We start from the raw sequence: 22791 nt of genomic DNA on the forward strand, positions 1-22791 counted from the left end.
GAGGCGGAGCCTCGGCTGCTGCCGTGCGGCGCCGGCGCCCCACCCTCGGCGGCCTGAGGCTCCCCGCCCACAGACGCCCCGCAGGCGGCTTCGCGCTGCCCGGAGGCCCGGGTGGCGCGCCGTGCTCTGTCCGCGGTGCGAGGAGTGTGCCTCCCGCAGCCCCCGGGCGCGGAGAGCGCGGAGGAAGGGTCGGGGCCGCCCACGCTGCTCTCGCTGTCTCGCCGTCGCAAACGCCCTCCGGGGGTGGGGGGGCGTCCCCCGACCGGCGCGATGGGAGCCAACGAGGACCAGGAGGTGAGTCCCGCTGGCTGGACGCCCCTTTCCCCGCGCTGGCCCCGGGGGAGGCCCGGCCGGGAGCCGACGCCGGAACGCGCGGCCCCGCACGTGCCTTCGCCCCTGCGGCGGAGCGAGCCTGCCCCTGGGGGAGAGGCCGGGCGGGCGGGCGCGGGAAGGGTCCGCCTCCGCCTCCGCCTCCCCTGTTGTCTTCGGTGTTGCAACCCCGGGGCTGCGGGGTGCGGGGTGGGCGGGTGGCCCCGCGCCTCCCTAATAGGACAGACGACGGGTGTCCTTGGTAGGCGACCCAGGGCTCCTGGCTCGCCTTCAATCCCCACTGTTCTTATTTAGCGCTTAGGTCCTGAGCGAAGCTGCCTGGAATCTGATCCACCTGTACATTTTAAAAATCTATTGGCAGGTAGGGGGAGAGTTCAGTTTTCCTGGGGGGGAGGAAAAGAATGACACTTCGCGGCCCCCCGTGTCTGGCCCTTTTTTTCCTTTTTTGTTTGTTGGGATCGCGTCTCCATCTGGGACTTAGTTGTCCAGGGGAGAGGAAGTCTGTTCTGAGCATACGTGCAACCGGCGGCGGCACCGTATGGTTTGTGCCCCACGTGTTTTCTCGAGGACTGCCACTTTGACACCGAATCCTTTGGTCAGGGGAATGATATGGGTCAGCTCCAGGGGGACCGTCTAAGTGTGTAATGCGCACAGGTGAAGGAGGAGAGTTTGCATAGGTAAAGTGAACGCTGCGGGGCTGCACAGGGAGCACGGGGGTAGAATCAGGACAAGCATCCAGGTCTGCTGGATGAGTAATTCACTCTCGGTTTAGAAAATGTCTGTTGCAAGTCAGCCCTTTTATTATTTTTTTTTAAGATTTTATTTATTTATTCATGAGAGACACACACACACACACAGAGAGAGAAAGAGAGGCAGAGACACAGGCAGAGGGAGAAGCAGGCTCCGTGCAGGGAGCTCGACGTGGGACTCGATCCTGCTACTCCAGGCCCAGGCCCTGGACTGAAGACAGCGCTAAACGGCTGAGCCCTTCCCCTCGGGCTGCCCTGCAAGTCAGCCCTTTTAGATGTGATGGGATCCCTGGAATCGAAGTTAAAAGGACCCCAAGTCCAGCAAGCTGGTCGATCTCTGAAATCCCTTCTAAACTGTTCTTGCTAAGTGAGTTTCTGAGTCCAGGCACCAACGAGCTCTTACAGTGAAGCGTTGTAACGTCCTGTTTCTCAAAGTTTGGCCCATGGAGCACTGCCTTAGAGTCATCTGGGTGGTTGTGAGAAAAGCAGGTGCCTGCACTGTACCTCAGGTTTACTGAATTGGAATTCCCATGAGGCCTAGGGATCTTGTTTTATGTTTTGTTGTTTATGCAGCATCCTCTTTTTAGATTTTATTTCAATTCAATTTGCCAGCATATACAGTGTAACACCCAATCCTCATCTCATCATGTGCCCTCCTTAATGCCCGTCACCCAGTCACCCACCTCCCCTTCTTCTAGGGATCTTCATTTTAACAGTATAATTCCGTCTCTTCCTCCACATGACTGATTTTCAGGTCTTTGAAATCAGTCCTCTGCCCAGGTTTTCAGGTGTCCTCTTCTCATACTAAATGATTCCTTTTGGCATTTTTCCATATGTCCATTTTTGTTGTTGTTCCTTTATAGTCTTGGAATCGTGTGTCTGCGGACAGATTATAAGTTTATGTCCTGTTTTAAAACTGTGGCATCGGGGCAGCCGGGTGGCTCAGCGGTTTAGCGCTGCCCTCAGCCCAGGGCCTGATCCTGGAGACTTGGGATCAAGTTCCACATGGGGCTCCCTGCATGGGGCCTGCTTCTCCCTCTGGCTGAGTCTCTGCCTCTCTCTCTCTCTGTGTCTCTCATGAATAAATAAAATCTTAAAAAAAAATAATAAAATAAAATTGTAGCATCAGTTTTCTACAGTTATTGTCAGTTACAGCTTTTCAAGTACTCTGTACAAGGCAATTTGTTTTTCATCCTCTATTTGTATGTTTAGGGATCGAAAGTTCTTCCACTTACTTGTAAAATTTCATCTCGTTATATGGTTTTTCAAGGACATTTTGAATTCTTTTTGTGCCACCAGCATGATTCACCGTCCCCTCAAATTCTCATTCATCAGTTTCATAACCCTGCCTTCAATTTTGTTCCTGTCCTACTCATTAGTTAAAATACAGGAAAGGTTTAAGGGCGGGAGAAGTAACACTATATTTTGCGTAAGGTGGCTCTTTCTAATCTAATCTTGATTGTTCTGAAATCCACTTGAACTGTATTTTTTTTCCATGGGAAGGTAGCAAGAGAAGCCCAGGTAGACTGTTCTGTGCCCTTCCTTGATGTACCATCAAAGTTATCTTCTCTAAGAAAGCCTGCTTACATTTATCTTGGTTTTCAAATGCCTGCCAAGGCTTAGGGACTACTGCTCTTTATCCTCCTAGGCCCCCATGAACTATTTCTCTATTAATAATAGTCTGTTCTAAAATTTTGTCTGTCTTTAGTTTGTAGAATGCATCATGTGCACCTAAAAACTAAAACCTGTACCCAAGTATTGCCTTTGCTTCTCTTCTCAGGCATTCATCAGCAATCACAACAGAGATTGAGTCTTCTCATTTGTCAGCCCGTGGTGTTCTAGAAATATTTCCAGGCAAGGACCATTAGTTACATTTCCTCTTGCAGTCCCTTTTTTTCCATCTTGGATAGATCCTTGTCAAACATTTTTCTAACCATCATTTTTATTTTTTAAAGTTCTTTTTGTTATGTGTTTTTTCAAGTTTCACATCATTCTGTGGGAAGGATTAAAAATATAAATAATACATGTGAATAGTGGGGAGTTACTATGGTTTGTATTTCTCATCTCCAAGTTTAATATTCTCTCCACCCCAGGCTGCTCTTTAGCAGAGTGATCAAGGACACGTGCTCTAGAGTTGCTTTCAACAGACTCTTATGTTCCTCCTTGGAGAAAATAAGATACTCTTCATAGGATTGATGTGAGAATTAGTGAGATAGTGTCCTGTGATATGCTTAGGAGTGCCTGGCACATCATCTTAAAGTAGTATTAGTATTATTGTTGTGTTACTCTAGGCGCATATGTTACATACATTATATACCCATGTTATAAACATCAAGGGCCATATAAGGTAGCTAAGTTTTACATAGTTGAGTGAGCTTGAATCAGAAAGTAAAGATCCTCTATTTCTAATCCATTTATACCACCAAACAAAACTCATCTGAATCTTTTTTTTTTTTTTTTTTTTTCAGATGGAACTGGAAGCCCTACGTTCTATTTATGAAGGGGATGAAAGTTTCCGGGAATTGAGTCCCGTTTCATTTCAATATAGGGTAAGACATGACATGAAGAAGAGCCCTTACAACTTTGCTAGAAAAGATGGAAGCTTGCTAAAAATGCTCTTACTTTTTAAACGATTTTGTTATTTAAATTTAATGGTTTAATTGTATTACATTTTCGGGTTTTTCTGAAGCATTTGAATGAAAGCTCATCACCACAACATCAATTGTTTTTAACTTTTGAAAACAATGCCGAAACTTTTAAAAACTAAGATGAGCTTGTTTTTATTGTTGCAGAATTATCAAATGTTAGAAATGGAAGAAAGTTTCTTGCCTTCTAATCTTAAAGATAGAATCTCTCAATCATAACTTCCAAGCTTTCCCAGCTGGTGCTGACAAGTACTAGAGTTAAAATCCACATCTCTATTCCAAGCTTGCCTAACCCAGGCTCCTCTGTGACATGTTTGGGTCTAGTCTCCTAGCTCTCCCTTGACTTCAAAGCAGAATTGGCCATTCCCTGTTTCTTCATACTTTGATCACTTTTAGACTTCTAATCATGCCACAATTTAGCGAGTTACCTAAATGTCTGCTCCCCTTGAAGACAAGAACCATCTTACCTCTATTTTTATATCTTCTGTACCTAGTACTGTAAGAGACATGGGCACCTTGTTTCTCCACACACCTTGAGTAGGGACTTAGTGATTGCATGAAGCAAGTTACTTTTATCACTTTTTCATTATCTCCGTATTTGGAACACAGGCAATAAACTGATTATGTCATCGACTTACGTAGGTGTATATCAACACGTCCCTACATTTATTGAACATAATTTCTAAGCTTCATCTTCTATTGGTGTGTCTTGTGATTGAAGGTGAGGGGGAGAGAATAAAAACTTATTGGTTGGAGAGTAAAGGTGAATCCATGGATAGAACAAGATAGAATCAAGTCATGGTTTGGGGTGAAAAAAAATTTTAATCTATTGCTATTATCTAAAAAATAAATATTAAAAATATTACAGAGGAGATTAGGATCACCCCATGCAAGGATGAGATGCTGACTCATGAATCATTCCATAATTTTATTAGAAAAATCACCATTTTACAACCACCAGCATGTTGATCATTTCAGGCAAGGCTCATAAATGGATGCTAAAACCTTTTGGTTGAAAAGTTGTTGAAAAACAATATATTCACCAGGTTTTGTAGTGTCACTCCAAAGATTACTTGTTAATTACAAAATGGGAGAGGTACCTTAACTTTGAAGAGTTTTGAAGAGTATCACCTTAACCAAGTGATCAAGGCTAAGTATAACCATTGATGGTTCCAGGAGATCTTATGTGCTTCCTTATATGATGCTAAAGGAATGAATCCACATCACCTGTATAGTGTCCCTACCAAAATATTAAATCCCAATTGGAGTGCAGGAAACAATCAGTCCTGATCTGGGGCCATTATACAAGAAAAGTGGCCTAGATTCTTTTTGTCATGAAAGATTAAAAGGTAGGCAGGGTGGCTGGGGATTGTTCTAAATAAAAGCAGAATAAAGAAATATGACAACCAAATGTAATCCATGAACCTCAGTGGGGTTGAGGAGGTGATTTATTAAAGGACACTTTCAATGTGAATGGAAAACTTTTTAGATGGATTAATGAATTAGATAATGTCTCTGTATCCATGTTGAATTTCTTGGGTGTGACAATGGTAGTATTGTTAATAGAGGATTCTGATTCTCTTAGAATACTTTACCCCATAAGTATTTAAGGATGTTTCATCGTTTATTTTCAAATAGTTCAACAAAAACCAAAGGAAAAAAAAAAAAAAAAGAGTCACTCTCGTTGTCTCTTTGGGGGAGGGGAGGAAGTGATTCTGTAGGAGAGAATGACAAGTGGATGGAAGCAAAGGTATTTTGTAAATAAGATACATGTCAGTGAGGGCTCTCCTATTCCAGTTTCTCTCTGAGATTAAAATGTTTCAAACGGGGGCCAGGGTGGTTCAGTCAGTTAAGTGTCTGCCTTCAGCTCAGGCCATGATCCTGGGATCGAGCCCCACATCAGATTCTCTTCTCAGTGGGGATCCTGTTTCTTGCTCTCCCTCTGCTGCTCCCCCTGCTTGTGCTCTCTCTCCTTCTTTGTCAAATAAATAAAATCTTTCTAAAAAGGTGTCTTAAATAAAAAGTTGGGGAGAGCAAAAAAAAAAAAAAAAAGAAAGAAAATAGAAAAGACATCTTTAAATTATTCAGGGGAAGAGAGTCAAAAATAACAAACTTCCAGTTATAAAAAAAAAAAATAAGTCAGAGGGATGTAATTTACAGCATGGTGACCTTAGTTAATAATACTATATTGCATACTTGAAGGTTGCAAACAGGATAGATCCTCAAAGTTCTCACGCAGCCTAAGGTATTCCTAAACCTTATCTCTTCACCTTTTTCTTCTTTCTCTCAATTTTACATTTCATTTTCTGATCTCTTGAGATTGTGCTAATGCATATCAATTACTTGTTCTTAACGCCTCTTCTGATTTAGCAATTAGAAAACTTAGAGCAAGATTAGGTCTTTCAAGTTGGTGGATTATTATTTTTCTCCGTTCTCTTTCTATCCTCCACAATTGATGTCTTGTCTTTGTCCTCCAAAAGCTTTGATGAAAACAAAAATATATGTAAGACAGTCTTGATACTGAAAAAAGCTGGCGGGCTGGTTGGAGAGACAGGCCATGGACATCAAGTCAGACTCTATTATTAATACAGCTCTCACCCCCTGCCAAGTCTTAGCCTGGACCCTGAACTTTTCAGAGTATTACGTGTCCAATCTGATCATGAGCATCAGCAATATTCATCATTTTAAAAGTTATAATTAAATATTCTGTCTTTGTATCACTTTTTACAAGCCTAAGATTTCCCTTTTCTTCAGATAGGTGAAAATGGTGATCCCAAAGCCTTCTTAATAGAGATTTCCTGGACAGAAACATATCCCCAAACACCTCCAATTATATCTATGAACGCTTTTTTTAACAACACCATGTGAGTAATGTTCTGTTTTCATTGGTTTTCTTTCCTTTGGTAATGCTATCTCTCATGTGTCTCTCAGCGGTATACTTCTTGTGCATTGTAGATCATCGGCTGTAAAGCAGAGCATATTAGCCAAGTTACAGGAAGCGGTAGAGGTCAATCTCGGGACTGCCATGACCTACACGTTGTTTGAGTACGCCAAGGACAATAAAGAGCAGTTCATGGAGAATCACCAGCCTGTGAATTCTACGGTGAGCTCGCGCTTTGAATTGGTTTCACTCCACTAATTCATCTTTACTAGTTATTATTTTTTTAAATTGGAAGGAAATTTTGTGTTAAATTTTAAATGAATTACATTTGAGCTAAAATAAGAAGAGTGAATTTTAGATTTCTTAGTGTTTATTTAACTTTAAAAATGAAATCAAATCCTCTAGATCTTACCCTTCATATAAGACTTGGGGCATCAGGGTGACTCAGGGGTTGAGTGTCTGCCTTTGGCTCAGGTCATGATCCCAGGATCCTGAGATTGAGTCCCACATATCAGGCCCCCAGCAGGGAGCCTGCTTCTCCCTCTGCCTGTGTCTCTGCCTCTCTCTGTGTGTCTCTCATGAGTAAATAAAATCTTTAAAAAATAAAATAAAAAAGGACTAAAATACTTAATGTGCCCTCCAAAACTGAGATGTTGTTGAACCAAATATTTACATTTATTTAATGTCTTCATAAAGCTCAGGTGGAGGATTTCTCACATAGTCCTAAAATACATTTGAAATTACTTTCTTCATGAGCCTTCTTTAGTTGTGAATAGTACTGTCACAGTTCACTTTGAACCTAAAGAGTGCCAGCTTAAAGAGACTTTAATGGGAAAAAACAATTTTACTTCTAAACGTATTTTAGGAAATCATCATCTTTTATGATCATAGGCACCTGTGCATTAGACCCCTTTGCACCAGGTCATGTCCTAAAAGACTTCGCATGGTCAGAGTCTGTTGACTCTGTGAACCAAGCAGGAAGCTTTTTGAGAGCAGAGGCTGTGTGTCTTGTCCTTGAGCAGTTCTGGCTTCCACATTCCTGACAGGAACACAGGAGAGCACTGAGAGCAGCTAGAGAAGCAGCAGAAGGTGGTAGCAAAGCTTGTGGACTATGGGCCAGACTGCATGGCCCTGAAAAGCCTCACTGCACACTTACTGTGTGACTTTTTTTGGTAGAGGGAAAGGGTGCTGGGTTTCATTTGTAAAACAGGGATTATAATAGTATCTATGTCCTAAGATTGTAGTAAGGCTCAAATGAGTACTGTATATACAACATCCACACCAGTGCTGGGCACCTAGTAAGCATTTAAAATTTTGTCTATTACACTCTGACTACATGAATCTAAATTAAAATATTTCTCTTTTTTTTTTTTAAGATTTTATTTATTTATGGAGAGAGAACGCATGTGCAGGGCGGGGGCAGACGGAGAGGGAAAAAGAACCTCAAACAGACTCTGCGCTGAGCTCCAAGCCTTACACTGGGCTTGATCTCACAACCCTGAGATCATGACCTGAGCTGACATCAGGAGTTGGATACTTAACTGACTGAGCCATGCAGGCGCCCCCTAAAATATTTTTCTTCCTTTCTTCAGGGAACCAGGGTTTTATAGGTAGACACTTGTGATTTTTCTAAAGACATTTAAATTTCCAAATAGGGATCCCTGGGTGGCGCAGCGGTTTGGCGCCTGCCTTTGGCCCAGGGCGCGATCCTGGAGACCCTGGATCGAATCCCACGTCGGGCTCCCAGTGCCTGGAGCCTGCTTCTCCCTCTGCCTGTGTCTCTGCCTCTCTCTCTCTCTCTCTGTGACTATCATAAATAAATAAAAATTTAAAAAAAAAAAAAAAATTTCCAAATAAAGCAAATTAACTGAATTGTAAAATTACCTTAGAACTTCAGGGCTTCAACATAATGCTGATATCAGGTCTTCTTTCTCAGAGAGCTGGTTACAACAGTTGAACTGACATTATGCAAGTCCCTCTGTGGGAACTCTGAGAATAAAATCAATGTGCTGGGCACCTGAATGGCTCAGTGGTTGAGTGTCTGCCTTTGGGTCAGTTCATAATCCCAGGGTCCTGGGATCAAGTCCCGCATCAGGATCCCCATAGGGAGCCTGCTTCTCCCTCTGCCTGTGTCTCTGCCTCCCTCTGTGTCTCTCATGAATAAATACATAAAATCTTAAAAAAAAAAAAAAAAATGTACTAATGGCACCTGATCTAATAAATGGGTATTATAATACAGGATTCTTTTGCTTCACGTATCTAAAAATTGTCAACTCACTGAAGGATGTAGACATATTTAGTATAATTCAGTAAGTTCTAAGGCATCAGTATAGGAATTATTTGCTTTTTTCTAGATCCCCATAAGCAGTATCATCTCCGTTGAAACTCCTAATACAGCCCCATCGAGTAAGAAAAAAGACAAAAAAGAACAGCTTTCAAAAGCCCAGAAACGTAAGCTGGCAGATAAAACAGGTTTGTGTTTATTTTTTTTATAACAGATAAATGGGTTCCTTTTTAGTATAATATGAGGGTTTAATAAGTATATTTCGGTTTAGAAGAGTAGTTCTTTACTCTTCGTTCCTGGAACACTTCGATCAGACACTGTGTTAGGTCACAAATGTATGTTGAAAATATATACTACCACTTTATCACGAGAGATAGCCATTTGAGGAGAAGGTAACTGAGTGGCAAAATAACTATAGAATGAGTCTTTAGGTTGGAAAATAGTAGAATAGCATACAAAATGTGTCCTACTTATACCCTTTCTGACATGTTTGGGATTTTCCTATTTGTTTACCTCCATGGCAGATATGTGTATTTCTAAAAATTTTTTGAACTACAGCTTTCATTTGAAATGAAGTCTGGTATACCATTAGATTTTAGGACAATAAACATAATTTTTGTCTGTAGTTGATTTATTTATACAATTAGAATAAGATTTAAGAATATAAATTCTGTGTCTCCTAAACCAGAGTCATTTTGTTATGGACCTTCAAAAGAGAGTTATAAATCCCAGCTCATATCACCAATAATATTTGATTTCACTATTTAAAAATTTGCAAATTGGTATCAGTCTGTAAACTTTTTTTCCAGTTAAGGAAATGTATATATTTATTTATACATACACAAAAGTATCCATGCATATTTATGTCTGAATGTGTGTATGTTCTTGGTATAAGGTTACAAGCTGCCCTTTATTGAAAGGAACTGATCCAAGGGGAGGAGGACGGGGGGTGGGGGTGAATGGGTGACGGGCACTGAGGGGGGCACTTGACGGGATGAGCACTAGGTGTTATTCTGTATGTTGGCAATTGAACACCAATAAAAAATAAACTTATTTAAAAAAAAAAAGAAAGGAACTGATCCTTTTACTTTGGTGAGGAAGTTTAAAATAATACCCTTTCTTTTATAAAGTGATGGCAAGTTTTTGGTTTATGTTTTGTTTAATGTCCTACGTGGCAGAATGAAAAGATAGCAACCCCATGTTGGCCCTCAAAATACACTTTTGAAGTTGTAATGGTTTGTGAAATTAAAAATCTGGGAATCCATTATACCTAATGTCAAAGCAGCAGTAAAGCATGAACACTGAAGCAGTGAATTGTCAACCATTGCAATCCGTTTTCTAGAACTTGGCTAATCTTTTTTAATGCTGTAGCATTTTTGTCAGTTCATTAACTGTTGCTTTCATAAACAATGACGTATGATCATTCCCTTTATCATTTCCCCATCTCCATTTTTTTATGATGCCCAATTAAAAGGCATTCTCTTTATAATTATGGTAGAAGATTTTGTGATTTGGAGCTTGTACTCTAAATAAAATTTTAATGGGACCATGATGGTACTGTGTGGGTAAGTTTTACTTAATGAAATTGGTGATCTGCCCCCATGCTCCTTATAACCAGTAAACAATGAGATAAAATTTTTATTGGCATGGAGAAAAGAGACATTAGCATCTAGGATTGAGGCCCAGTAATACTAATACTGCTTCTGTCTTATAAGAATCGTGAGGTTAGGGGATTGCTGGGTGGCTCAGCAGTTCAGTGCCTGCCTTTGGCCCAGGGTGTGATCCTGGAGACCCGGAATCGAGTCCCACATCGGGCTCCCTGCATGGAGCCTGCTTCTCCCTCTGCCTATATCTCTCTCCCCCCTCCCCCCATGTCTGTCATGAATAAATAAACTGACCTTTAAAAAAAAAAAAAGGAATCAATAGGTTAGTCTTCCTTGTGTAAAATTAATGTATGGGTTTTGAATGTCGATTTTAAAGATTTCATAAAATGAAATATATGTAAATATATCAAGCATAAAGGAAATCAGGCCTTTTTAAATTAAAACATTTTTATATTATTCTTCAAGTTTGAATATTCTGTTATAAGAATGAAATTACTTTGTAAGCTATATATATAAAGTATGAGTTTGTTTTCAAGCACTCTCAACAGATTAAGGTCCTGCCAGATTATAAACAATGTTAGATTAAATACTATTATATCAGACCACAAAGGTTACTAATAAGTGGGCCAGGATACCTCTTAGTCTCAAGGCCAGACCTTGATTTATTTTTTTTTTTTATTTTTTTTTTATTTTTTTTTTTTTTATTGGTGTTCAATTTACTAACATACAGAATAATACCCAGTGCCCGTCACCCATTCACTCCCACCCCCCGCCCTCCTCCCCTTCCACCACCCCTAGTTCGTTTCCCAGAGTTAGCAGTCTTTACGTTCTGTCTCCCTTTCTGATATTTCCCACACATTTCTTCTCCCTTCCCTTATTTTCCCTTTCACTATTATTTATATTCCCCAAATGAATGAGAACATATAATGTTTGTCCTTCTCCGACTGACTTACTTCACTCAGCATAATACCCTCCAGTTCCATCCACGCTGAAGCAAATGGTGGGTATTTGTCATTTCTAATAGCTGAGTAATATTCCATTGTATACATAAACCACATCTTCTTTATCCATTCATCTTTCGTTGGACACCGAGGCTCCTTCCACAGTTTGGCTATAGTGGCCATTGCTGCTAGAAACATCGGGGTGCAGGTGTCCCGGCGTTTCATTGCATTTGTATCTTTGGCCAGACCTTGATTTAAAAGAACTCTTGGCTTGAACCCAGCTTCGTAGTGTAAAAACCCTCATGAAGCAGTAAAGTAACACAGTTTCTTGCTTAAATAATATGAGACCTTAAAAAAGCGGTAAAATTGTACAAGTGCATGAAATTAATAAATTGATTAGTTCCTCTTCCTAGCATTTCCACCTCACTTCTATGTTTTTTCCCTAATACCAGATTTCACCAGGAATGGCAATAGGGTAAATATGAAAAGGGAGTACATATGAATTACTTTGCAAGTATCCCCAGGAGAATGGTGCTTCCAGTTCACAATGATGATAAACTAGTTTTCCAGCTTGAAAATGCAGGATTTAAGATTTTAATCTATTTGTTGTGCAGGATAGTCTATAAAAGCTGATTTAGTAGTAGAGTATTGATTACTATAAAAATTATTGCTTGGTCTTAGAAATAAAGTTACCATTTTTATCCTCCAGATCACAAAGGAGAACTTCCTCGAGGATGGAACTGGGTGGACGTGGTGAAGGTATATAACACTTCTCTTCTGGGCTTCAAAAAATTGTTATAAGTCCGCCATCAAATAACGAAATTTATATGTTTCATTTCTTTCCCACCTCAACCTTTGAATTTTGCTGGGATGCGTATTTCCTTTTCTACTGCAGCATGTAAGTATTTTTGAAGTATCTTTCACTACAAGAATATTTTGAAATATTCTTTCCTACAACCTCAGCATTAGATTTTCTTTTTTTAAAAAAATAAGGAAAAATCTGTGAATCTAAGTTATAAGTACAATAATGTACAACTGTTTATATAAGTGCATCTGAAGAATGAAAATGCCTGTGATTCGTAGTATTCATCCTAGGAAGCAATGCTTGATTTCTTAGTGGAAATTAGTGGGGTTTTTTTGTTTGTTTGTTTTTTGTTTTAAAGACAAACCCTAGATGAAGATTCCCCACCATTGTCAAGAAGGATTTCTGTTTCTCTTAAAGTTGTTTACTTTTCACTTCAAAGTTTTTTGCCAACTGCTCTCAATATTTTTTCTTATTTGTAGCTTCCCATATATTAAAGTGAGGCTTAGTTAATCCTCTTTGTAGGACTTCACAAGATGAATTTTGCATGCCAATTAGTGCCAGGACTGCTGTGAGAAGTCATTAATATGATCTGAGGGGAGTTAAAGATTAAGACTTTAACCGGGACCCACAAATCTGGGTATTTATAAGCAGAACATTCTTTTTTTTTTTTAGATTTTATTTACTTAGAAAGAGAGAAAGAAAGAGAGAGAGAGAGGCAGAGCAACAGGCAGAAGAAGAAGCAGGCTCCATGCAGAGAGCCTGACGTGGGACTCGATCCCGGGACTCCCGGATCATGCCCTGGGCTGCAGGCGGTGCTAAACCGCTGCGCCACCGGGGCTGCCCTAAGCAGAACATTCTTAAAGTTTATTTGAAGTCAGCTGTCTGGGCCATGGGAGACCTTTACCATACAAACTATTTAAAATCATCATTTGTGCTTCTAGAATCTAGTAGAAAAATATAACCTGGGATTAGGGAACCAAACACAGTTGGAATAAAGGAGCAGTATTTCTTGTCCGCTTCCTGGACAAGAGGGCCGCCACATTCGGGATGTTTGTGTATGGTCAGCCTGATGGGTACACCATGTTGTCCTTAGGTATGCATGTGTGTACCTCACCAGCTAAGTTGTTTCCCTCCTTCAAGTGCTTCCAGCTTCAGGCTTCACAGTGAGAGTGTGTCTTTTCCACGCAGGCTCAAAAAGTAATGTGATTAATCCAAAGATAGATGGTGCTTCTCCTTCCCTAACTCCAGAAATTTAGTTTTCTGCTTGTTTTTCATAGAGTCCTTGTTAATATAAATCAAAATTTCAAGAAATAGAAATTAAGATTTAAAAAATCCAGTCATCTTGGGAGACAGGCGAAGCTGTTTTTAAGAGGGAAGTTACCACGGAGGTGTGGTCCAGACTCAGAATCTGCTACCCTAAGCTGGTAGTTTCCTAGTGTGATCTTGGGATCCCTGGGAGACCCTGGAGGCCCTCTGGGGGTCTGCAAGGTCAAAACTATTTACATCATAATATTAAGGTGTCCTTTGCCTTTTTTCTTCATTCTCCCACAAGTGAACGGTGGTGTTTAGCAGAGGTTCCATGAAGTGTGATGATGCCATCACTAATTCTCTTCTGTTAGAGCACTAATAAAATGTGTGCTTTTATATTCTTGTATTCTCCAGAATTTTTAAGGTAGTGAGTAGGTCTAGAATCTAAGTATGTGCATTTTTATATTAACTCAGCTTGTTCTTCGTACTCATACTGTGTCCTTGTTAGCTGTTTTCCATTATACCAGCATAACTGTAGAAGCAGATTTGCAAAAACCCAGCTGTCTTCTGTGGACCTTGGTAATAAGGAAGTTCACAAAAAATGTAAAACACTCCTATTCTTCACATTAAGTTTTATGAGTTTGTTTTAGAAAATGCAGCTTTTCATTTAAGAAATGTTACTCAGTTATCATGTAATGAATGAGTTTATTGTTACTTTTACATGAATTCAATTTCTCAGTTTTCAATTCAAATGCAGTAGGTATAACGTAAATTAAAAAAAAAAAAAGCTCTTTAAGATGATCAAAGTGGGAAGAGGAGCTGGGGCCTCAATGTTCAAGAACATTAGCAGTTTCTGCTTTTCACAGCTTCCCACATTTCTCTGAGGTCCTCAGGGTTTGGCTTCAACTTGGATTTCTTGGCTGGGTCTTTAGTCAGAATTGCTTGTGTGTTCTTTAGGAACTTCCCTCTCTGCCATTTGCTAAGTTCTATAGATTTTTATCAGAAAAGACCTTCAATTTAAAATTTTTATCCCACGGATCCCTGGGTGGCGCCGTGGTTTAGCGCCTGCCTTTGGCCCAGGGCGCTATCCTGGAGACCCGGGATCGAATCCCACGTCGGGCTCCCTGCATGGAGCCTGCTTCTCCCTCTGCCTGTGTCTCTGCCTCTCTCTCTCTCTCTCTCTCTCTCTCTCTCTCTGTGACTATCATGAATAAATAAAATCTTTCAAAAAAATTTTTTATCCCATTTTTAGAACTGTTCATTTGTAGTTTTTTTAGCCACAATTTTTTTTTTAATTTCAAGAGTTTATTGATAGAAAACAAAAATAGAATGTCATTCATTTTATAAGTGGTACCTTTCATATATTCTTGGTTCCAATTTATTTCTTGGAAAGCTTTGAGGGATTTTCCCCCCCTTGCTCTATTGAGGTTGTATTTTTAAAGAATCCTAGAGTAGCTGAGCCTGAAGTTAAAAAGTAGTTAAATATGGTGAAAGCTGTAGATGGTATAAGTTACATGAACTTTGTTATCTGTTTGTTGTTCTATCAACCATAAATATGTTTCTTTTATATTAAGTGAAAATAATGAATTCAGATAATATGATAGCTTAATTTTGTTGACTATGTCTTTTATCTTTTTTTTTTTTTGTAGTTAAGCAAAACTGGCTCTAAAGATGATGAATAGTACTTGGAATTGAAGACAAGAGAAGAGCATCCTTTAAAAAGTAAACTGGGTTCAAAATCCTTCATTACTCTTTTCTGCTATTGAGGTGGCTTTTTATAAAACAGAATTTTTTTGTATGTTTCTTATGTAAAAAATGTTTTAAGCTGAAAGTTCATGAAGAGATCTGGTTGTATTAAATTATTTTCACAAACTTGCCTTAATAAAAGGTGAAATGTTACCGTTTAGCATTATTTTTGAAGATGGTTGAGCTTTGTAAATGGACAAAATGGGAAATAATAAATAATCAATGTGAGTTTATATGATCTTATCCTAGTGGATGTGATATTTTTTAAAGGAGCAGGAAGCCTTTTTGAAACTCTCATCCCAGTGGAGAATATTGAGTGAACAGTTATTCTGCGGCATGATCCATATTAAGACTTCTCATCTTAGTGAAGTCTTCATCTCTTCTTTCTCTCAATTACTGAAGCATAAATTGCTTCAGAGAAATTTAAATACTAGTATTTGAGCTTTATACATACCATTCTTTATAGTTCCTTTTTATTTTTCAAGAGTGAACTACTTTTTAATAAACAAGTATCTGTTTATACTTTTTCCTTCATTTGGGTCATACTTGGCAATGAGAGTTTCCAGCTGTATGTGGAGTAGGAGGATATAAAAACAAATCTGCCAAATACGTTCGAAAGCATTTGAACAGAAGTGTTGGTTCCCATTGAAAACATTTCTCTTTGCTGCATACACCAAGATGGGAGTCAAAGATGCCTTAATATTTAATTTTTGTATTGTTGGAGACAATGGTTTTAATAAATTCCTGTTTATCTGTTACTGTGTGTTTGTGGTTATCTGGTAACAGAGATCTTCTCAATGGTTTAACATAAAACCACGTTTCAAGTCTTACTTCTTTTCAAGTATATCCACACAGATTTCTCACCCTGAGCATCTTCATAGAAATAGACATAGAAGTTTTTCAAATGCTGAATCATAGTGCAGGATTGATTTTGTTTTTTTTTCATCGTGTATAAGGTTAACTATTAGTGTCCTGTAACCAGGAAGTTACTGACATGTGTGATTTTCAGTGACTGCGTTTACTCCCTGGCTTGAAAACCCTAAGAACTGCTGCTCTATCTAGAAGGGTAGACTGTTGGTTCCTCCATTTATACTTGTGCAGCTTGGGTCTGAGTTTTTAAAGACTTAAAAAACTTCCCAAGACATGTCCTTAGCATAAGAGCAGTTTGAATTGTATCTGTGGCTTTTCCTGGGTTAACAGTAGGCTCATTGAAATTGTTTGAATTACATAGTAAAAACAATTACGGTGAAGAAGTGTAATCTGATTTTCAAAAGCTGAATCACATTTTTTATCTTGAACTAATCTAACAGTAACATTGAAATTCAAGACCACCGGAACATGCCAACATTTGTTTTTGGGGTTGTGTACGTGGTTTAAGTTGTGTTGACTTGTTTGCTTGTTTTTAAACTGAAACCACTGCATCTGCTAGTGAACAAACCGTGTTTTGCTCTGAAAATTCTGAAATTGTTCGGGCTTATTGTGGTTCAGAGATGACAAAGAATAATGCTAGTTAAATGCCAATGAACTATTTTTACTCTTTTTATATTAAATGTACAAATTTTGGGGGTGATGGTGGCAGTGGTGCCTCTGACCACCTTCTGTAACACACTTGAACATCCTCATCTGTATTGCCATCATCTCTTTAACGCTCCCAGTATATTTTCTCAGTCTGTCTACCTAAAATTGTATGGAATGACATAATTAATAAGCAATAAAACCTGAATTACACATAGTGGTTCATAGTGGTTTTTCTGCGCTTTATTTCAAATCGATTGAGAGAGAATTGATGTTTCAAATTTGTACAGACATACGGTGTTAAGTTGTACCCTCCTACTCAAAACTGTTTAAGATGTTGAATTCAGAAAACACTATTTTAATGACCTGACAAGGTAAGTCATACCCAGAGTCTAAAAAATTTAGGGACAGCTTCAGTTTTTAGTATCAAGGGATCCAGAAGACAGATGAAGTCTCGGATCAACCCAGGGTACGCAGTCACACACACGTTCACACAGCATGCATGAGGCTGCATGCATGAGGCCCCCAACCAGGGAGGGTTCCTGTCTTGAACTTTGGTTCTCCATGGAGGGCTGAAATGTAAACATATGTACATGTACTCTCACAACAGCTTACATCACACTTGGATTTCAGCTCAAATTCTGCCCCATAAAAAAAAAAAAAAAAAAAAAAAAAAAAATTCTGCCCCATATGAGCGATCTTTAAAAAAAAATGCCCCTCAAGCCAGGATTTTAGTTTAAACTGGTACCAACTGGGCACCTGGCTGCCTCAGTCGGTAGAACGTGCAACTCTTGATCTCGGGGTTGTAAATTCAAGTCCCAGGTCGGGTGTAGAGATTACTTAAAAACTAAAATAAAAATTAAGTGGGGCCAACTGGATAGAGCCTCTGGGCAACTAGTTGAAATGACCACGTATCAACCCACCTTCAAGCCAGACCTCCAAAGAAAGCCCTGCACATGGAATGCTTGGAATGTACGCTCACAGTCAAAAGCCACAGTCCGTGGCAGCAGGACATTGCGACAGCCTGCTGCAGGGAAGCTTCGGGGAATAAGCATTTCAAGGATATATTGATGTGACACAGACTCTGATGTTAAGAGGAATTGAGTCTAAGAAACTGTTAAGACTCACCAAGCAGGGGCACCTGGGTGGCTCAGTCGTTTCAAGCGTCTGCCTTTGGTTCAGGTCATGATCTCAGGGTCCTGGGATGGAGCCCCAAGTCGGGCTCTCTGCTCAGCAAGGAGCCTGCTTCTCCCCCTCCCTCTGCCCTTCCCCCTGCCCCCCTTCTGCTCTCCCTTGGCTCTCTGTCAAATAAAATCTGAAAAAAAAGGAAAACTCAAGGGTGGTGGGGAAAAAAAAAAAAAGGAAAACTCATCAAGCAGGTTTGGAAAAGAACCAAATAGAACTTCTCGAAAGTAAAATAATCGAAATTAAAGCTACAGATGAAAACAAGTACTACTTGCAAAGTGTGCTTCAGCAAATATGAAGTCTCCTATGGAAGGAAGATGGTACTAAATCTGCACTTTTGGATTTTCTCTCTTTTCGATTGTAACCTAAGAATCTATCTGCATTATGTCTTCACAGACCCCACCATTTTAGGGCAGCTGGGTGATTGGAGCTTTCAAAAAGTTCTGCTTGATACCTGTGCCTGTGCCTCCCCGGACCTTGTTTCAGTAGAGACCAGTTATGACAAGGATTTGGCCAGTGTTTCCAGAGGGTTGTCTATGATAGCTTTAAAAATAGTAAATTTAGAAATCATGGCAATATAATAACATTTGTTTTGTCATTACATGTGCCATAGAATAAAAACAGAACACGAGGCATTATCTAGTAGGGATTATCTGGTAACCTAGGATTCTAAATTTTGGTGTTTTTAATTATGGAACAAAATAGTAAGAAATTGATCAACGATCTAAAGTGGGGTGTTTTTTTTTTATGATCCACTAATGAAGAAACTGGGGGTCTTTACCAGCAATTTTCCTAATGGAATGGAAGAGAACAGAATTCAATGGAAAATACCAGTGTGTATCACATGTCGTTGTAAGGGTCTTCGAGTGTGTGTGACCCCTGTTTTGGTTTGGGGTATGTATGTGCAGATACTGTATAAAACTTATTTCTTAAAGAGTAATAGCGAAAAAAAGTTTGAAAGGCACTGGTCAGAACATACACAATGTGGTACAAATTTTATAACGACTTAATTTTTAAAAGCACAAAATGTGCCTCTCAAAGTATTAACCGCATTTATCTATCGTTGATTTTGCATTATCCCTAAAGACCAATGAAATAGAGCTACCTTGAGTAGTAATGGGAAGGAAGCAAGATGTTAATTTAGGGTAGGGTTTTTTGTTTGTTTGTTTGTTTGTTTTTAGGGTAGGTTCTTTTAATGACTTTGTAGATTTGTAATGAAAATTCTTGCATGACGGGTGGGGTTTTTTTAAGATAATAGTAATGTATCAATGCTGTTTTCTTAGCTTTTATAAACATAATAAGATGTTAACAATATGGGAAACTGGGTGAGTGGTATGTAGGACTTACCTATAATATCAGCAGATTTTTAAAAAATCTATAATTACTTTCAGATTCAAAAATACATTTACTATGGTGCACAACCGTCCCTCCAACCCTGAGAGAGTTCCAAGAGCTCCCCCTGTTGGGAGTTCTAGGGACTGGGTCTTTTATATGCTAAATGCTTATATATTTTTTCTATTTATCATTCAGAATTTTTTGGGAAAATTTTTAATACTTTTTCTAAAAATTCAAGTCTAGTTGATACACAATGTTACATTATTTTCAGGCATAGAACATGGTGATCCTACTCGGTATGCTGTGCAAGCTCCCCACAGGTACAGCTACCATCTACATGACAGCTTTTGAGGAACTTGCATGAGGATCTGCAAGCGCTAATGCCTGAATCTACGGTAAATAATTTTAACAGCTTTCATTTCTTACTGATTAGAACCAAATATAAGAAACTTAGTCCTATTTTCCCACCATTTCTAGAGGAATAATCATTTGCTTCCTGGGCTTACTATGTACATCTAGTCTTTAAAATGAATTGCTGTAATAGGCTGATGGTGGTGCTAAAACAGGAAACATTCCCACCCTCGCCTTCCCCTATTTGTTGCTGCTGGCACCCAGGAATCTGTAAGTAACCCTGCGTGCCTCTCTGCGGGCTTCTGGAGCATTAATTTTCTGTGGCTCCTGCAAAGCTTTGGCCTATTGGGACACTATTCTTGGTATTTTAGGCAGCAAGCCATCTCTATGTCCAGTTTAGTCCTTTCATTAACAAAAGAGAATGCAATTTATAAAAGGAAACTCCACAGTGGGGGAGAAAAACACACATGAAAACATTTTTGCTTTGCAATTAAATGGTTAGAAATTCACCTTGAAAATTGTCCTATGATGACAGTTTTTCGAATACAGAAAGGTGAGGGGAGAGGTTTTCATTGAACGCGTGCAATTGCAGGAAGACAAGTCTGTGCAGCTCTCCTTGCTGTGTGCTCCAGCACTGCATTTCTCCTGCTTCTGGTGCCAGGCAAGACTCTGTTTCTCCGAGGGCAGTGGGTGTTCGGAGTCACTCAACTACCCACCTTGCTTGTGAATGAACCTGCCACGGCTTGGCCCCCACGTCCTGAGAAATGTTAATCCCTCTGAGGTGTCAGTGGAAGCAAACAATCAATGTCTACATTCTTTTCATGATCTGTTCTGCATTCTTAAAAATCACACGTGTTTCACATTCTGCCCACTAATGTGATTTTTTTATAAAAATGAAAGTGAAAGAAAAGAAATACTGTTGAAACCTTTCTTTCCTTTTCCATTTCTATTTCTCTGAAGATCACAAAATCTAGAATTTGTCAGTTTGCCATTTCACTTGCTAAATGCTGAAGACACTGACTAAATATCCCTTACCTTCCAGGGGCTGCTCAAAGATAAAAATTTAAATCGATGGGTGTTATTTAAAATCATGATAACTGAGAAATCACGGAGTTTGGTTATAAGAATGTCCATCCATCTGCTAAGAGAAAAGCGTAACTCCCACTACATGCTGACAAATGCCATCTGTCAAGATTTTCCCTTAGTTTCTATATTTTTCTTTTGTATGTCAGTGTTTTAAAATTCTTTATTAACTTTTTATTTTTATCAAAGTCATACATATACCTTGAGAAGTCAAATAGTTCTACAAGGCTTTTTTTTTTTTAAGATTTTATTTATTTATTTGACGGAGAGAGAGAGAGCACAAGTAGGTGGAGCAACAGGCAAAGGGAGAAGCAGGCTCCTCACTGAGCAGGGAGCCCGATGTGGGGCTCGAACCCAAGACCCCGAGATCAGAACCTGAGCTGAAGGCAGATGCTTAACCTACTGAGCCACCCAGGCACCCTGTCATATAAGATTTTTAACGTTAAAGGCAAGTCTCTCTGCCACACTCCTTCTATCCCAATTCCCACCCCACATAAGTAACTGCTTTCAAAATTTTTAGCTTAAACTGACCCACAGGACCCCTGTGTGTGGTCTGCTGCTGTCTGTAACCTCAGCTCCAAGACTCTCCACCATGTTCCTGTCTTAGGGCCTCTGCTCTGGCTCTTGCCTCTGCCCAGGACTCTTTCCTTCCCTCAGATAGTTACATGGTTAACTCGTTCACCTTCAGATCTGTGCTCCGTCTGTTTTTTAACTTTCAGTGAAGTAGAAAGCCTGTAGAGGGCGTCCTCCCACTCCCCAGCCTTATTGAGGTATAATTGACATAACATTGTGGAAGTTCTAAGTGTACAGCATGATGATTTGAGACACTTATCTGTTGCAAAATGATTCCCACAATATGATCAGTTAACACCTCCACCAACTCACATAATTATTTGGTGTGTGAATGGTGAGAACATTTAGGATCTACTCACTTAGCAACTTTCAAGTACATGATACAGGATTGCGAACCATAGTCATCATGCTGTCCATGAGATTCACCAGAACCTGCAGTTTGCACCCTTTGACCAACACTTCCGCATCCCCATCCCCCACCCCTACCCCTGGCAACCACCAATCTACTTTCTGTTTCTGTGAGGTCAACTCTCTTAGATTCTAACTGCAAGTGATCGTACAGTACTTCCTTTTCTTTGTCTGACTTCTCTTACTTAGCATAATGCCCTGAAGGTCAATCCATGTCATCCCAAATGGAAGGATTTCCTTTTTCGTGGCTGAATAATATTCCATTGTGTAAAGCATGAGGAGCAGAGGAGTGGGGGTGATCTGACTCATGTTTGAATGGTTTGTTCTGGCTTCTGGGTTGAGAATAAATTGAAGCAAGAGGGAAGGCAGGGAGACCAGTTCTGAAACCATCACAGAAACGTGGGTGGCAAATGGTGGTGGTGGTGTGAACTAGGTGGGGGATATGGGTGAGAAGTGACCAGTTTCTGGATTTTTATATAAATAATATGTTTATATTTATATTTATATTTATATTTATATTTATATTTATAGAACTGTTGCCAGGATTTGCTGATAGATGGATAAAGGATGTGGGAGAGACAGACGTGCATCAAACATGAGTCCTCTTAAGTTTTTGGCCTGAGCAATTGCAAAAAAAAACACTGATAGACATATTAATTCTCCTTCAATTATTCGTTAAATTTAAGGTAATCTCAGTGATATTGTAACTGGATTTTTAAAAAGAAAGAAACAGGGCAGCCTAGGTGGCTCAGTGGTTTAGCGCCGCCATCAGTCCAGGGCATGATCCTGGGGACCCGGGATCGAGTCCCGCATCGGGCTCCCTGCATGGAGCCTGCTTCTCCCTCTGCCTGTGTCTCTGCCCCCCCCCCTCTCTCTCTCTCTCCCTCTCTCTGTGTGTCTCTATGAATAAATAAATAAAATCTTTTTAAAAAAATAAAAATAAAAGAAACAAGTTTATTCTGAAGTCCTTATAGAAAACTAAATTTACTGGAATAGCTAAAAGAAATACTGAAAAAAAAAAAAGAAGGGTAATAAAGTGAGATTAGTTCTACTGGTTAGTAAAACATCTTTCAAGCCACAGGAATTAAGGTGGTAAGGAGCTGGCACC

At 39.6% G+C, this 22791-nt stretch overlaps 1 protein-coding gene and 1 long non-coding RNA gene across 3 annotated transcripts; one reads left to right on the forward strand and one right to left on the reverse strand.

Moving 5' to 3' along the window:
* The first annotated feature begins 6 nt into the window (after nt 1-6).
* On the forward strand, nt 7-16961 carry RWDD4 (RWD domain containing 4). 2 transcript variants are annotated; one of them, XM_049094935.1, is made up of 8 exons: nt 32-294; nt 2860-2933; nt 3548-3628; nt 6479-6588; nt 6680-6827; nt 8960-9077; nt 12144-12332; nt 15137-16961. In XM_049094935.1, exons 3-7 carry the CDS (start codon nt 3548-3550, stop codon nt 12233-12235), a joined length of 549 nt encoding a protein of 182 aa, XP_048950892.1. In that variant the 5' UTR covers nt 32-294; nt 2860-2933; the 3' UTR covers nt 12236-12332; nt 15137-16961. The 2 variants fall into 2 exon arrangements, with proteins under 2 accessions (XP_048950891.1, XP_048950892.1); XM_049094934.1 differs by lacking the exon at nt 2860-2933 and having other exon boundaries at nt 7-294.
* LOC125752651 (uncharacterized) lies at nt 16688-22569 on the reverse strand. Its single transcript, XR_007402666.1, has 2 exons — nt 21635-22569; nt 16688-16910 (listed from the first exon to the last, which is right to left on the reverse strand). It is a non-coding gene; the product is annotated as an uncharacterized LOC125752651 (long non-coding RNA).
* Between the last annotated feature and the right edge of the window lie 222 nt (nt 22570-22791).

Source organism: Canis lupus, chromosome 16, assembly GCF_003254725.2.
Source record: "Canis lupus dingo isolate Sandy chromosome 16, ASM325472v2, whole genome shotgun sequence".
NCBI classification, from domain to species: domain Eukaryota; kingdom Metazoa; phylum Chordata; class Mammalia; order Carnivora; family Canidae; genus Canis; species Canis lupus.

Coding starts and splice junctions, on each gene's coding strand:
- RWDD4 (XM_049094934.1), top strand. CDS start 271: ATGGGAGCCAACGAGGACCAGGAG. Junction 3,629..6,478: donor CCGTTTCATTTCAATATAGG/GTAAGACATGAC, acceptor CCTTTTCTTCAG/ATAGGTGAAAATGGTGATCC. Junction 6,828..8,959: donor ACCAGCCTGTGAATTCTACG/GTGAGCTCGCGC, acceptor GCTTTTTTCTAG/ATCCCCATAAGCAGTATCAT.